Source organism: Neoarius graeffei, chromosome 3 (genome assembly GCF_027579695.1).
Source record: "Neoarius graeffei isolate fNeoGra1 chromosome 3, fNeoGra1.pri, whole genome shotgun sequence".
NCBI lineage: Eukaryota > Metazoa > Chordata > Actinopteri > Siluriformes > Ariidae > Neoarius > Neoarius graeffei.
The window spans coordinates 58,383,109-58,397,513 of record NC_083571.1 but is presented as its reverse complement, the minus strand read 5'-3'; the positions used below and the strand labels follow the sequence as shown (position 1 = coordinate 58,397,513).

Below are 14,405 nucleotides of genomic sequence, written 5' to 3'. Positions count from 1 at the left end.
ATTTCTTCACAGAGACTGACATGAATGAAGGCCACACCTCCTAATTTCTTCAAAAGGCTGACAGCTACAAAGGCCACACCTCCTAATTTCTTCACAGACACCGAAATGAACAAAGGCCACACCTAATTTCCTCAGAGACCGACATGAACAAAGGCCACACCTCCTAATTTCTTCAGAGACCGACATGAACAAAGGCCACACCTCCTAATTTCTTCACAGACAATGACTGGTACAAAGGCCACACCTCCTAATTTCTTCACAAAGGCTGACAGCTACAAAGGTCACACCTCCTAATTTCTTCACAGAAACTGACATGAACAAAGGCCACACCTCCTAATTTGTTCACAGACAATGACTGGTACAAAGGCCACACCTCCTAATTTCTTCACAAAGGCTGACAGCTACAAAGGCCACATCTCCTAATTTCTTCACAAAGGCTGACCGCTACAAAGGTCACACCTCCTAATTTCTTCAGAGACCGACATGAACAAAGGCCACACCTCCTAATTTCTTCACAGACAATGACTGGTACAAAGGCCACACCTCCTAATTTCTTCACAAAGGCTGACAGCTACAAAGGCCACATCTCCTAATTTCTTCACAAAGGCTGACCGCTACAAAGGCCACACCTCCTAATTTCTTCACAGAGACTGACATGAACAAAGGCCACACCTCCTAATTTCTTCACAAAGGTTGACAGCTACAAAGGCCACACCTCCTAATTTCTTCACAGAGACTGACATGAATGAAGGCCACACCTCCTAATTTCTTCAAAAGGCTGACAGCTACAAAGGCCACACCTCCTAATTTCTTCAGAGACTGACATGAACAAAGGCCACACCTCCTAATTTCTTCAGAGACTGACATGAACAAAGGCCACACCTCCTAATTTCTTCACAGACAATGACTGGTACAAAGGCCACACCTCCTAATTTCTTCACAAAGGCTGACAGCTACAAAGGTCACACCTCATAATTTCTTCACAGAAACTGACATGAACAAAGGCCACACCTCCTAATTTGTTCACAGACAATGACTGGTACAAAGGCCACACCTCCTAATTTCTTCACAAAGGCTGACAGCTACAAAGGCCACATCTCCTAATTTCTTCACAAAGGCTGACAGCTACAAAGGCCACACCTCCTAATTTCTTCACAGAGACTGACATGAACAAAGGCCACACCTCCTAATTTCTTAACAAAGGTTGACAGCTACAAAGGCCACACCTCCTAATTTCTTCACAGAGACTGACATGAACAAAGGCCACACCTCCTAATTTCTTCACAAAGGCTGACAGCTACAAAGGCCACACCTCCTAATTTCTTCACAAAGGCTGACAGCTACAAAGGCCACATCTCCTAATTTCTTCACAAAGGCTGACAGCTACAAAGGCCACACCTCCTAATTTCTTCACAGAGACTGACATGAACAAAGGCCACACCTCCTAATTTCTTAACAAAGGTTGACAGCTACAAAGGCCACACCTCCTAATTTCTTCACAGAGACTGACATGAACAAAGGCCACACCTCCTAATTTCTTCACAAAGGCTGACAGCTACAAAGGCCACACCACCTAATTTCTTAAGAAAGTTTGACAGCTACAAAGGCCACACCTCCTAATTTCTTCATGAAGGCTGACAGCTACAAAGGCCACACCTCCTAATTTCTTCACAGAGACTGACATGAACACAGGCCACACCTCCTAATTTCTTCACAGAGACTGACATGAACACAGGCCACACCTCCTAATTTCTTCACAGAGACTGACATGAACACAGGCCACACCTCCTAATTTCTTCACAGAGACTGACATGAACACAGGCCACACCTCCTAATTTCTTCACAGAGACTGACATGAACACAGGCCACACCTCCTAATTTCTTCACAGAGACTGACATGAACAAAGGCCACACCTCCTAATTTCTTCACAGAGACTGACATGAACACAGGCCACACCTCCTAATTTCTTCACAGAGCCTGACATAAACAAAGGCCACACCTCCTAATTTCTTCACAGAGACTGACATGAACAAAGGCCACACCTCCTAATTTCTTCACAAAGCCTGACAGCTACAAAGGCCACACCTCCTAATTTCTTCACGAAGGCTGACAGCTACAAAGGCCACACCTCCTAATTTGTTCACAGACAATGACTGGTGCAAAGGCCACACCTCCTAATTTCTTCACAAAGGCTGACAGCTACAAAGGCCACACCTCCTAATTTCTTCATAAAGGCTGACAGCTACAAAGGCCACACCTCCTAATTTCTCCACGAAGGCTGACAGCTACAAAAGGCCACATCTAATTTTTTCACAGACAATGACTGGTACAAAGGCCACACCTCCTAATTTCTTCACAGAGACCTACATGAACAAAGGCCACACCTCCTAATTTGTTCACAGACAATGACTGGTATAAAGGCCACACCTCCTAATTTCTTTCAAGACTGACAGCTACAAAGGCCACACCTCCTACTTTCTTAAAAGTGAATGACAGGTACAAAGGTCACACCTTCTAATTTCTTTACAGAGATTGACATGAACAAAGGCCACACCTCCTACTTTCCATATGGACTGACAATTACAGAGACTACACCCCTTAAATTCTTCACAGAGACTGTTATGGACAAAGGCCACACCTACTTCACCTCCTTCACAAGCACTGACAGGCCCAGAGGCCATGCCTCCTAATTTATTCAGCGAATGAACGACACAAAGCTCAGGCTCAGAGGCCTGTAATTAAAACAGAAAATTTTAGCTAAAACACGAATGTAAAGTTTCCTCAAAGGAATGTTTCACAAATATCTCCCTCAATCTGTGGTTGCAGCTCCGTGGGTGTATGGTGTGACCGGGTTCAGCCTGTGCCATTCAGCTTACCAACATCACTGTCTTTCAAACAGTCAACAAACAACAAACACAGCCTGTTGTCATGGTTACTGTCTCTCATAGCGGCAGTGTTCATTCAGCATGGTGTCTAGCGCGCCCTCATTTCTCTCCTTTGTTTCATTTTCCTGTGCCACCACATCAAAAAACAGCTTCCTGGCTCAGGGCCGAACAGATACTGTTTAAGAAAACACTGGTCTGAAATCACCGTAGCTCTTGGGTGAATGTGGGACTAAATTGGTGGTTACGGCTCACTGCAGTTGGTCGAACGACCTGTCCTGTGGTTTTTTGGTTAGAGTAGCTATATTTTTCAGCTAAGGAGCTGATATTGGTTCTTTACCTCTCTGTGAATCACTCTTAATCTTCTTTATCGTGGTGGTGTTCTGCTCTCAGTGAAGCTCCAAAGCTAGTGGAAGTGTGTGAACTCTCAGTGGCCCTGCTTTCCACCACAGGAGCAGCAGGCAGACATGCTGACTCAGCACTGTGTGTGTGTGTGTGCGTGTGTGTGCGTGCGTGCCTTCTGTATACAAAGCACATCCATATGCATCTGCAGGAATGCACACTGTTGCACAACAATTAATAATAAAAATACATAATCAAATGTATAAAAACATAATCTCATTATTGGTTTGTTACTGTAGGTTATTATGTAAAATTTTATTTATATATATATATATATATATATATATATATAAATAAAACTTATAAAAAAACTATATATATATATATATATATATATATATATATATATATAGCATGTCAAATCGCCATCTTGCTTTTAGTTGACACTGAAGGTTATGGGAGTCGATCCCAAAAAGAGTCGATGCCCTGATTCCCTAAGAGTCAGCCTCAAAGTGCTGGAGTCGATTCCAGACTCCACAGGTATTGTAGCTATTTGAATCACTTATGGCCCTTTTCCACTACCCTTTTTCAGCTCACTTCAGCCCGACACGGCTCGCGTTTCGACTACCTCAGAGCAGCACGACTCAGCTCGCTTCAGCCTTACTCAGCACCCAAAACTCGCACGGTTTTGGAGTGGGGCTGAAGCGAGCCAAACCGAGCCGAGTGGGGCTAGGGGTGTGAGGAGACACTCCTCTGTGCACTGATTGGTGAGGAGGAGTGTCCTCACATGCCCACACACGCCCCGCGAGCACGCTGGGATCTGTAAACACCGTAAACCCGGAAGAAGAAGAATTACGAATTACGAGAATTTCTGAAGCCTTATGCGCCTCGCCTCATCTATACGCTCTTGCCAGTATCTGTTGGCGTTGTCAGTGACAACAAGCCACAGCACCAAGACCAGCAACACTAACGACTCCATGTCCTCCATGTTTATTGTTTACTATCCGGGTCGTGAGACTACCGCTTAAAAGATCACTGATGTCACTGTTTGCGCCGCCTAACGACATCACATGACGTCCACCCACTTTCGCTAACTCCACCCAATGTGTCCGCCCACTTCCAGCCAGCACGGTTCAGCGCGGTTGTATTCGAAATGCAACTCCAACAGCCCCACTCAGCTCGACTCAGCCCAACTCAGCACGGCACGGCTCAGCCCAACTCAGCCTCGTTGGTAGTGGAAAAGCGGCATTACTCTTCTATGTAGTTCAACTATTTTTTTGTCTGCTCAATAGCTTTGATTACTGGTTCAGTTTTCCTAAAGTAAACAATATATATTTAAATATAGTATGTCAAGTCCTGCGATGACTTGGCAACTTGTCCAGGGTGTACCCCGCCTCTCGCCCATAGTCAGCTGGGATAGGCTCCAGCTTGCCTGCGACCCTGTAGAACAGGATAAGCAGCTACAGATAATGGATGGATGGATGTCAAGTCAAACTATCAACTTGCTTTCAGTTCACGTCAAACGTTCTGGAAGTTGATCCCAAAAAGAGTCAAATCATTGAATCCAGGCATTGGAAAACTAAAACAAGTTTAAGATTTGGAGTAAAATCCACTCACCATTTTGGCATTGTGATTAATTTATTAATTTCTTCACATCCACTATGTATCAGTTCTTTGATTTCTGGCATTTGAGTCAATCCCAAAACTTTGGAGTTGATTCCGTACATATAAAATGAATCACTTTGGTCAAGACAAAAATAAAATTCAGAATGAATTCAGCATCTGAGCATTCATTCTCAAGAAAGCCAGTGGTCTTTATTTTTCATTTAGCTGATCAGAATAGAAGAAATCAGCCCTTGAAATGCAGGCAAGATTCTCACCAGGTGTTTGAGACCATTGTTTCATTAATCACACTGACCTATAGTTGCACTAAATTAGTTTGTGTCTGCCAAAAAACCATCCCAATAATTATGGGCATATTTTTTCCCCAAAAAATTAAATCAATCAATTCCATGAGAACTGGTGTTCCAAGTATTTCTTATATTCTTCTCAAAGCACAGTTTAGATGCTACAAATGCTCCAATCTTGATGTTTATCCAGGAAACTCATGTCATTGGCTTGGTGCATTGGATGATAGTTACTTGAAAATGGCCAAGAATATAAAAGTATAATTTTATAGACGGTTAGCAATTTTATAGAGGTCAGCTGATTAGATTGGATTTTTCAGGATGATGTGAATTTGAATCAAAGCAACCAGAGACAGTAAATGTTGCAGAGAAGCTAAAACTCTGTATATGTCTGGATGTTGATGAACAATACTTATCATTTCCTTAAAGGCTAGAAATAAAGCCAGGCAACATACTTGCTCAGCATCTGGCACTCAAGTCAGTACTTGGACTGTGGGAAGGAATGGTTCTGCAGGGTGTGTCGCAGCTAAGAAACCATGTTTTTGGCTAAAAGCAAGAGCAATTGTGAGATTCTTAGTTCACAAAGGCACCAGTATGTCAGAAAGAAAGCTGGCAAGAAGTACAAGCTGGATGTTGGTTTCAGTGGAGCTTAGTGACAGCTCTGTCATGATGAATGCAGAGAAATATGAAAAGATTTTCACGACTCATGCTGTTAAGCTTGGGAAAAGGGCTATGGTACATTGTAGGTGTAGAGTAACTATTTCTCAGAACAATAACTATATCCATCACTGAAACTTCTTTTTCTGTCTCTTAAAGTTAAGAAAACAAGAAAAAGAAAAATGTAGCTTGTTCTATTATCAAGAACTGAACTTCCAAAGCTGATGTATTTTTGATATCTAACGCCTAACTTAAATTTTTTTTTAAAGATATTCTCTGGGTTGTTACCTCCATCAGTGTTGTTGGAGTAGTGAACGGATTTGGATAAAGTTTGGTGGAAAGGTGGGCCATGGGTCAAGGAACAGTTGAGTAGATTTTGATACAACTCCGGATGTTTGTAGATCCAGGATCCGGATATGTACATGGAGCCAGGATTGTTTTTGCCTTTTCCCAACATAACTCAAAAAGTAGTGAATGGATTAGGATAAAGTTTGGTGGAAAGGTGGGCCATGGGCCAAGGAACAATTGAGTAGGTTTTACTGCAACTCCTCCAGAGATGTTTGTAGATCCAGGATCCACATATGTACGCAGAGCCAGGATTGTTTTTTGCCTTTTCCCAATGTAACTCAAAAAGTAGTGAATGGATTTGGATGAAGTTTGGTGGAAAGATGGGCCATGGGCCAAGGAACAATTGAGTAGATTTTGATGCAACTCCGGACGGATATGTTTGTAGATCCAGGATCCAGATATGTACGTGGAGCCAGGATTGTTTTTGCCTTTTCCCAACATAACTCAAAAAGTAGTGAATGGATTTGGATGAAACTTGGAGGAAAGGTGGGCCATGGGCCAGGGAACACTTGGTTCGATTTTGATGCAGATCCTAATATGTGGCTTGGTGGAAGTATGCAGTCGACTGAGTGCCCTTCTAGTTTATTTCATGCCTAAGTAAGGAACGAACACTTGAAGTGTGCTGTTATTGGAAATTCGATTATTTTTCAAAAACATCATGTTGTGAAGTGTTTTATTCCTCTTATGCCAAAGCAAAGATTGCTCTTTATTTACTTCTTTCCTTCCTTAGTTACTAAAGGATGACTGGTATTATGTTTTATCCATTGATAGTTATTTAATGTTGTGGAACATCTACGAAAGAAATTATGTCCTTTTCACAATTACAGCTTGTTTATTTACACAATTACAGATTAGATTAGATTCAATTTTGTCATTGTGCAGAGTACAGGTACAAAGCCAATGAAATGCACTTAGCATCTAACCAGAAGTGCAAAATACAGTATTATTTACAGAAATGTGCCAGAAGTAAGTAGTAGGGTGCATCAGTTGCCCTCACTTTCATAAAATCTGATGCATTTTTGTTTGGGTGTTCCTTTTCACCAATAAAGACGTCCTGTAAAATTTTTTGACCATATTCAAAAGTCTAATGGTGGCACCATGAGGTTCATTTTTTTGCCAAAAAACGCTTATTTTATGTTTTCGCGTAAGGTTTGAATCACAATTTTGGACTCCATTTATTGATTTCTTGTGACCCAGAGATCATGTTAAGAACCTTTGCAAGGGATTGAGAAGCGTTAATGTGATTCATAATACATTTGTATTGTTTAAAAGTAGTTGAACAATGATTCAATGAACAGCTAAAACTCAAACTGTGCTTGATAATATATTTAGAATATGTACTAAAAATGTATATCTAAGATATTTGGTATACTCTATAAGGTGCCATAATGTTTCATGAAAAGTGATCGAAATTTTGTCATAAAAGTCATAAAATAGCAGCTTTTTCCATAACTTTGAGCTCCTGGTGCCACCATTAAACTTTTGAATTTTGTCAAAATATTTCACCCAGTGTGTTTTCTTACCAAAAGGAACATAAAAACAAAAATGCATCATGATCGGAGGAACTTTTTGGGGGCAACTGATGCACCCTAGTAAGCAGTGATGCTATATGTTACAGTATATACAGTGATGAACAGTGACAATATACAGATATGTTTGTAAGTATTTAAATGCATATTTACAGAGGGGAAGTGGACAGGTTTAGAGTATGTAAGATTGTATGTACAGTTAGCAGTAGTTAACGCATATGTACAGACGTTTACATGTTACTTTGAAAGAAATCCACGTGTTGGAAAATTTCAAACATGCTTTCAGGTTTCTTTCAAAGCGCTGATACTGGAGACTCCTTCCATTAACGCTAAACAAGTTAATCACTAACATTTGACCAATCAGAGTCGAGCATTCAAAAGCATTTAAGTGTTTCTGGTTTGTGTTTGTGAGTCTCCAGTTATAGCAGCGTCAAACAAGGGATATTTTCTGTCCTCTTTTGAGGAACTTTTGAGCAGGGCAGATTTGCGTCACGTCCTGTGGGGGAGGTTATAAGAACGAGCTGGAGGAAACCACCACTTTTTTTTTTTTATGTGTGTGTGTGTGTGGTGTGTTTCTCTACCATCGATTTTGGCTTGCTTGTGGTTGCTGGCAGCAGGCTTGCAGGGTTTGGGTTGGGCAGAATTTTTGGAGAAGAACTGGTGCAATGGAGCAGTGAGCGTTGTGTGTGTTCTTTATTAGAAAATGAAGACAGGAGCTGTTTCATTTCTGCATTTCACAGTGTGTGTTCAGAGTCCAAATTCCACTTGGATTGTGATGGCTATCTGGAGATACTGAAAGACGCCTGTGTGTGTGTGTGTGTGTGTGTGTGTGGCTGCACAGGTCCTTTTTTGTACTTGCCACTGCAGTGCATGCTGTGCACGACGTGCTGACGCTGTGACTGTGGGTATTGCTGTTTGTGTGAGTGTTGGGGGTGGGGACAGGAAGTGTGCTGGCAAAGTTGCAACCCTGTTTCTCCCCACCCTCTAATGTCTCGCGACACATTTGATCATGATGTCTCACGCATCCACACGCTTCTGCTTTTCTGCCAACAAAGAGGAAGTGAGAGAGCAAGGGAGACAGAGAAAGACAGACAGACAGACAGACAGACAGACAGACAGACAAGGAGAGAAAGAAAGAAAGAGTGGTATATTAGAATAACAGAGCGCGCGCGCACACACTGTTTGCATCTTTTCACAAGAAGACCAGATACTTCCGAAGCTTTTGTTTTGAAGTCGGGCCTTTAGCATCAGTTCTGATTCATGCGAGCTTACACATAACAATAATTGATTAGAATTAATATGTTGTATTCATCACGTGAGATATTGTTATACAGGACACTTCAGGACTGGCTCGCTAGGCAGTGTTTTCACTCCTGATGTAAAGCCTGTATACGCAACATAAGGATACTTTTGTATCTCTTTTGGACCAAGTTGAAGCTACTGCCACACCCATCCTCCTGAGATAAAGAAACACCTATAATTTTGTTCGTCTGACAGATGTGCTTATTTTAACGACTTAAATTCCCAGCATTTTACTTAAACATTCATTACAAATGCATGCTACAATGAAATTAATTAAGACTGGAAAGGAGAGTACAGACCTCTGTCAAAGAAAATAGTCAACTCTTCTGCGACGTGCAAATCTGCAACCACAGCCACTTTATATTCGGAGTGCAATGATAAATCACCATACATACGTACATCATAGCCCCAGCCTTTCTTTTTTTTTCTCTCGTCATGTTACAGAGAAATCAGAAAGCTCACATTCCCTGCATTGAAGACTTTCCTGTGGTGGAAAACCTGCTAACTCTCCTTCCATAAAAATCTTCAGAAAGTGTCACTATGTCAACAGTGACTTTTTTCTCTCTTTTTAAATCCGCTTATTATTTGGTTTAGATTATGTTCATCATCCGTCATAGTACCGGTACAAGTCCTTGTGAATGAGTGTCCACCCAATCATCTCATCTCATCTCATTATCTCTAGCCACTTTATCCTTCTACAGGGTCGCAGGCAAGCTGGAGCCTATCCCAGCTGACTACGGGTGAAAGGCGGGGTACACCCTGGACAAGTCGCCAGGTCATCACAGGGCTGACACATAGACACAGACAACCATTCACACTCACATTCACACCTACGGTCAATTTAGAGTCACCAGTTAACCTAACCTGCACGTCTTTGGACTGTGGGGGAAACCGGAGCACCCGGAGGAAACCCACGCGGACACGGGGAGAACATGCAAACTCCACACAGAAAGGCCCTCGCCGGCCCCGGGGCTCGAACCCAGGACCTTCTTGCTGTGAGGCGACAGCGCTAACCACTACACCACTGTGCCGCCCCACCCAATCATGACAAAGAAATCATGTGATCTCTACCTGCCTGTTAACCATGTTGCATGTCAATTCAGTCAGTTTTCCGCCTCACCGGTTCACCTGATGTTTAATCCATATGAATATTTAAAATTGAATCTGCGTAATTTAATGTAGAAGCGCGCCGCAGGGCAATTTTTCATGACTTATGTTGAGATCCATCCATTTTCTACCGCTTATCCGGATCTGGGTTGCGGAGGTAGCAGCCTAAGCAGAGCAGCCCAGACTTCCCTCTCCCCAGCCACCTCCACCAGCTCTTCCGAGAGAATACCGAGGCGTTCCCAGGCTAGCTGAGAGATGTAATCTCTCCAGTGTGTCCTGGGTCTGCCCCGGGGTCTCCTCCTGGTGGGGCATGCCCAGAGAACCTCCCTTGGGAGGCATCCAGGGGGGCATCCTAACAAGGTGCCCGTACCACCTCAACTGACTCCTTTCAATGTGGAGGAGCAGCGGTTCTACTCCGAGTCTCTCCAGAATGACCAAGCTTCTCACCCTGTGTCTAAGGGAGAGCCCAGCCACCCTGCGGAGAAAACTCATTTCTACCGCTTGTATCCGTGATCTCATTCTTTCAGTCACTACCCATAGCTCGTGACCATGTTGTGTGTTGAGATATTTTGCTGAAATATTCATCATAACATAGTAATGAAATAAGCTTGGATTTACACAGCAGTGTGAATACAGATTTAAGCCACACTGGTGATGGAGTCTTTCATTTACTGGAAAAGGATTAGTTCAATATTTACTTCTCTCTCTCTCTCTCTCTCTCTCTCTCTCTCTCTCTCTCTCTCTCTCAGTCCTCCTGGCACATCCAATAGAGAAGAATGGGATTGATGGAAACATTCTGAAGATCACGGATTTCGGTTTGGCGCGAGAGTGGCAGAAGACCACCAAGATGAGCACAGCGGGGACCTATGCCTGGATGGCACCAGAGGTCATCAAATCTTCCACCTTCTCCAAGGGCAGCGACGTGTGGAGGTGAGTGAAATCACTGATTATTTTCCTGTAACAACACACGCTGGCATTTTGTTCCTTACTTAGTAGGCATGTAGCGATATATCATGTGATGATAAATTGCGGTACAAATTTATGATGATTCAAATAGATGAAAGAAAAAATGAATCGCAATTGTTATCAGGCTGCATAATCTTAATTTTTTTAGCTGTATTACGTTGTTTAGACAGCACAACACACAGTAGTGGGAATACACGTGACTTCACTGTAGGCAAAAGAAACACAGCTCTAATACCACAAAAAAAAGGGATCGAAAATGGGAAAGAGCTGTTGTGGACTGTAATGGACTGTAAAATAGATTTAACGAGAAATCAGAGCTCTTTTTGCAGACTGTTGAAAGATTTTACTCCAACCTTTACAAATGTGGGTAAATAATTATTTTTGGTTATTAAGAAAATGAAACAAAATTTATATTCTTATAAGTTGATAAAGAATAGAAAAATAAATGGTTTTTTTTGGTGATAAAATTTTTTTCATTTAATTTTTTTTAATATTTCGTGGGGAAAACTGAATCGTGAATCAAATTGAATTGAATCAAATAGTGAATTGGGTGAATCATTACATGTCTATTACTTCGCAAATGATGAGTGTGGCATAATAATAATCTCATCTCATTATCTGTAGCCGCTTTATCCTGTTCTACAGGGTCGCAGGCAAGCTGGAGCCTATCCCAGCTGACTACAGGCGAAAGGCGGGGTACACCCTGGACAAGTCGCCAGGTCATCACAGGGCTGACACATAGACACAGACAACCATTCACACTCACATTCACACCTACGGTCAATTTAGAGTCACCAGTTAACCTAACCTGCATGTCTTTGGACTGTGGGGGAAACCGGAGCACCCGGAGGAAACCCACGCGGACACGGGGAGAACATGCAAACTCCGCACAGAAAGGCCCTCGCCGGTTACGGGGCTCGAACCCGGACTTTCTTGCTGTGAGGCGACAGCGCTAACCACTACACCACCGTGCCGCCTGCATAATAATAATAATAATAATAATAATGGTAATAATAATCTTATACTGAATGTCTCAACAAAACAGATTGAAGCATGTGCGTGATTTTATTTTCCTCTTCAGCCGATCTATTCCTTTAATATCATACATCCTAAGGTTAGGATTAGGTTTAGGCACAGCTCTAGGTTTATTTCCAGCACTTTCATGGAAAGATAAGAGTCCTTCTGGAAAATATCTGCAATGAACGAAGGGAAAAAGCGCTAATATTAATAATATTCAAGTGCCTCAGAATCTGTGCATCTCTGGTCAGATAAGGAATGATTAATCAATTCGTTGAGACATGTTTGATGTCCGAGTCGTCACACATTTGATTCAAAAGACAATTTTTTATATAGATAACACTGGACTCTAGTGACATTCGCAAGTCTGTTTAAGAGATTGAACCTCGCAGGTATGCGGTGATTTCCATTTCATTTTTGAGCCAAGCGTTTTTCTTTGTGTGACACTGGAATCCAGGTTAGGATTGAGTTCGAGTGTAGCCGTAGCTGTTTATCTATAAAAGAGAGCCATCTTTGGGAAAATTTCACAGGAACGAAAGGAAATGGAGAGGGTGTAAGAAATAAAGTGTACAATGACAAGGAAAGAGTGAGTAAGCGGAACGAAGCAAAGGGCCGACGGTAATCAGAAGTTTGATCAAAGCTCACAGACAGCTCCTGCTGTTCGCCCCCACATTCTCACACACACACACATGCACACATTGCTGCTTTTATTCACAGCAGGTGAGCGAAACAATACGGCTCTTATCCAGGTTTAGAGACTGGAAGGCGAGAGGGCGCCGCACACATAGACAGTCACAATAGCATGTAAAGGGATGTAACCTCAACACAGCAACCTCACACACATTACGAACAATAGACACCTCTGTCCTCAAGGCTCATCCCTACGGCTAAGCACTCAGGCAAGAATGACTGTCCAGCTTTTACACACACACACACACACACACACACACACACACACACACACACACACACACACACACACACTTTATCAGTGAAAAGCAGTGTGCATTGTCTGGCGAGACAGGTCAGGTCTGTCTCACCTAAAATCTTTTCTGCTGCTTATGTGGATTTAAGATGCAGGGCATCATACTGTAATCTATAAAAAGCAAAACATCACCATGACAACAACAGTCGCTCAACACGGTAATGTTACATGAGAAACCATTGTGGACAATATTTGGAAAGCCAGTGCTCCAGTGTGTTAAGATGTGAATTATAATAGAAAGCTGGAATTTATTCAAGATCTCAAAAGGTTCACACATCTAACAGACCATAAAGTCATTTTCATGCATGAGGTTATTTAAAATGTACTTGTAGGTTATGCCATAAAATGTTGCCCCCAAAACAACAACGATAAATTCATAAGCATACACAGAGAGGAAATCATTTGGGTTGGTGTTTTTTTTTTTTTTTAATAGGCAAGATTTATTCATATTATACCCTGTCCACACTAGGGATTTTGTACCGATACGATACTACTTTCGTACCGCAACACCTGTCCACACTAGCAACTATACCGGTACTGTAGCGGTATAACTGTATCGGTACGAAACCCATAAATGTATGGGTACAGTATCGGTACTGTAGCGCTTCGCTGTAGTGTGGACAGATGAAGCGGCTCTGTATCGATACAAATATAATGCGCATGCGCAATGAACCATTCCTACTTCTTCCGGTTATTCATACAATACAATACGCACGTGCTTTCCAGCTGTAAATAAAACGTCAAAATGGCTCAAAACGACCGTGGAGCTACATGGAGCAAAGACGAAGTTATGTGTTTGTTGGAGCTTTGGGGAGACGAGCGATGCCAGGAACAGCTGGAATAGGAGATTCATTTTCTTTGTTTCTTTCTCAACTGCCTGGCGCGTTTTATACGATTCGACTGAATAAATGACCACCAGAAATACAGACTGTACATTGACAACAAAAAGCACACACACGTTGTTTCATCCGCCATATTCTCGGAAGGAAGTTACTCGGTAACCACGGAAACATTTCGCGCACGCGCATTTCAACTTCCGTGAAAGAAAACCGCAAACATTTCTCGCTAGTGTGGACAGATGCACTAAACTGTACCGGTATACTTTGTATCGATACAGTTATACCACTATCGTACCGGTATATATGTGAACACAGCTATAGATGCAATTCTCATGTTTCCATGGACTCTGCTTAATGGACGGCTCTGGGATTTTAATTGTGTAATAAATTCAATGGCGATGGAGTTGTTCAGGAGCTTGGTGTTACAACGTCACTGTTAGAATGCACAAAGATCCAGACTGGGGTATGTTAGTACGCAAGTATGCTAGGATGAAAGGAGGAAGGCGAGATGAAAGTAAATGAT

The 14,405-nt window shown here is 42.2% G+C and overlaps 1 protein-coding gene across 1 annotated transcript in view; it reads left to right on the top strand.

Moving 5' to 3' along the window:
- LOC132883418 (mitogen-activated protein kinase kinase kinase 11) overlaps positions 1-14,405 on the top strand; it is a 51,832-nt gene that overhangs the window by 26,038 nt on the left and 11,389 nt on the right. Inside the window, exon 2 of the mRNA XM_060917048.1 lies at positions 10,825-11,005. Coding sequence (XP_060773031.1) covers positions 10,825-11,005 — 181 coding nt within the window. The remainder of the gene's footprint in view (positions 1-10,824; positions 11,006-14,405) is intronic.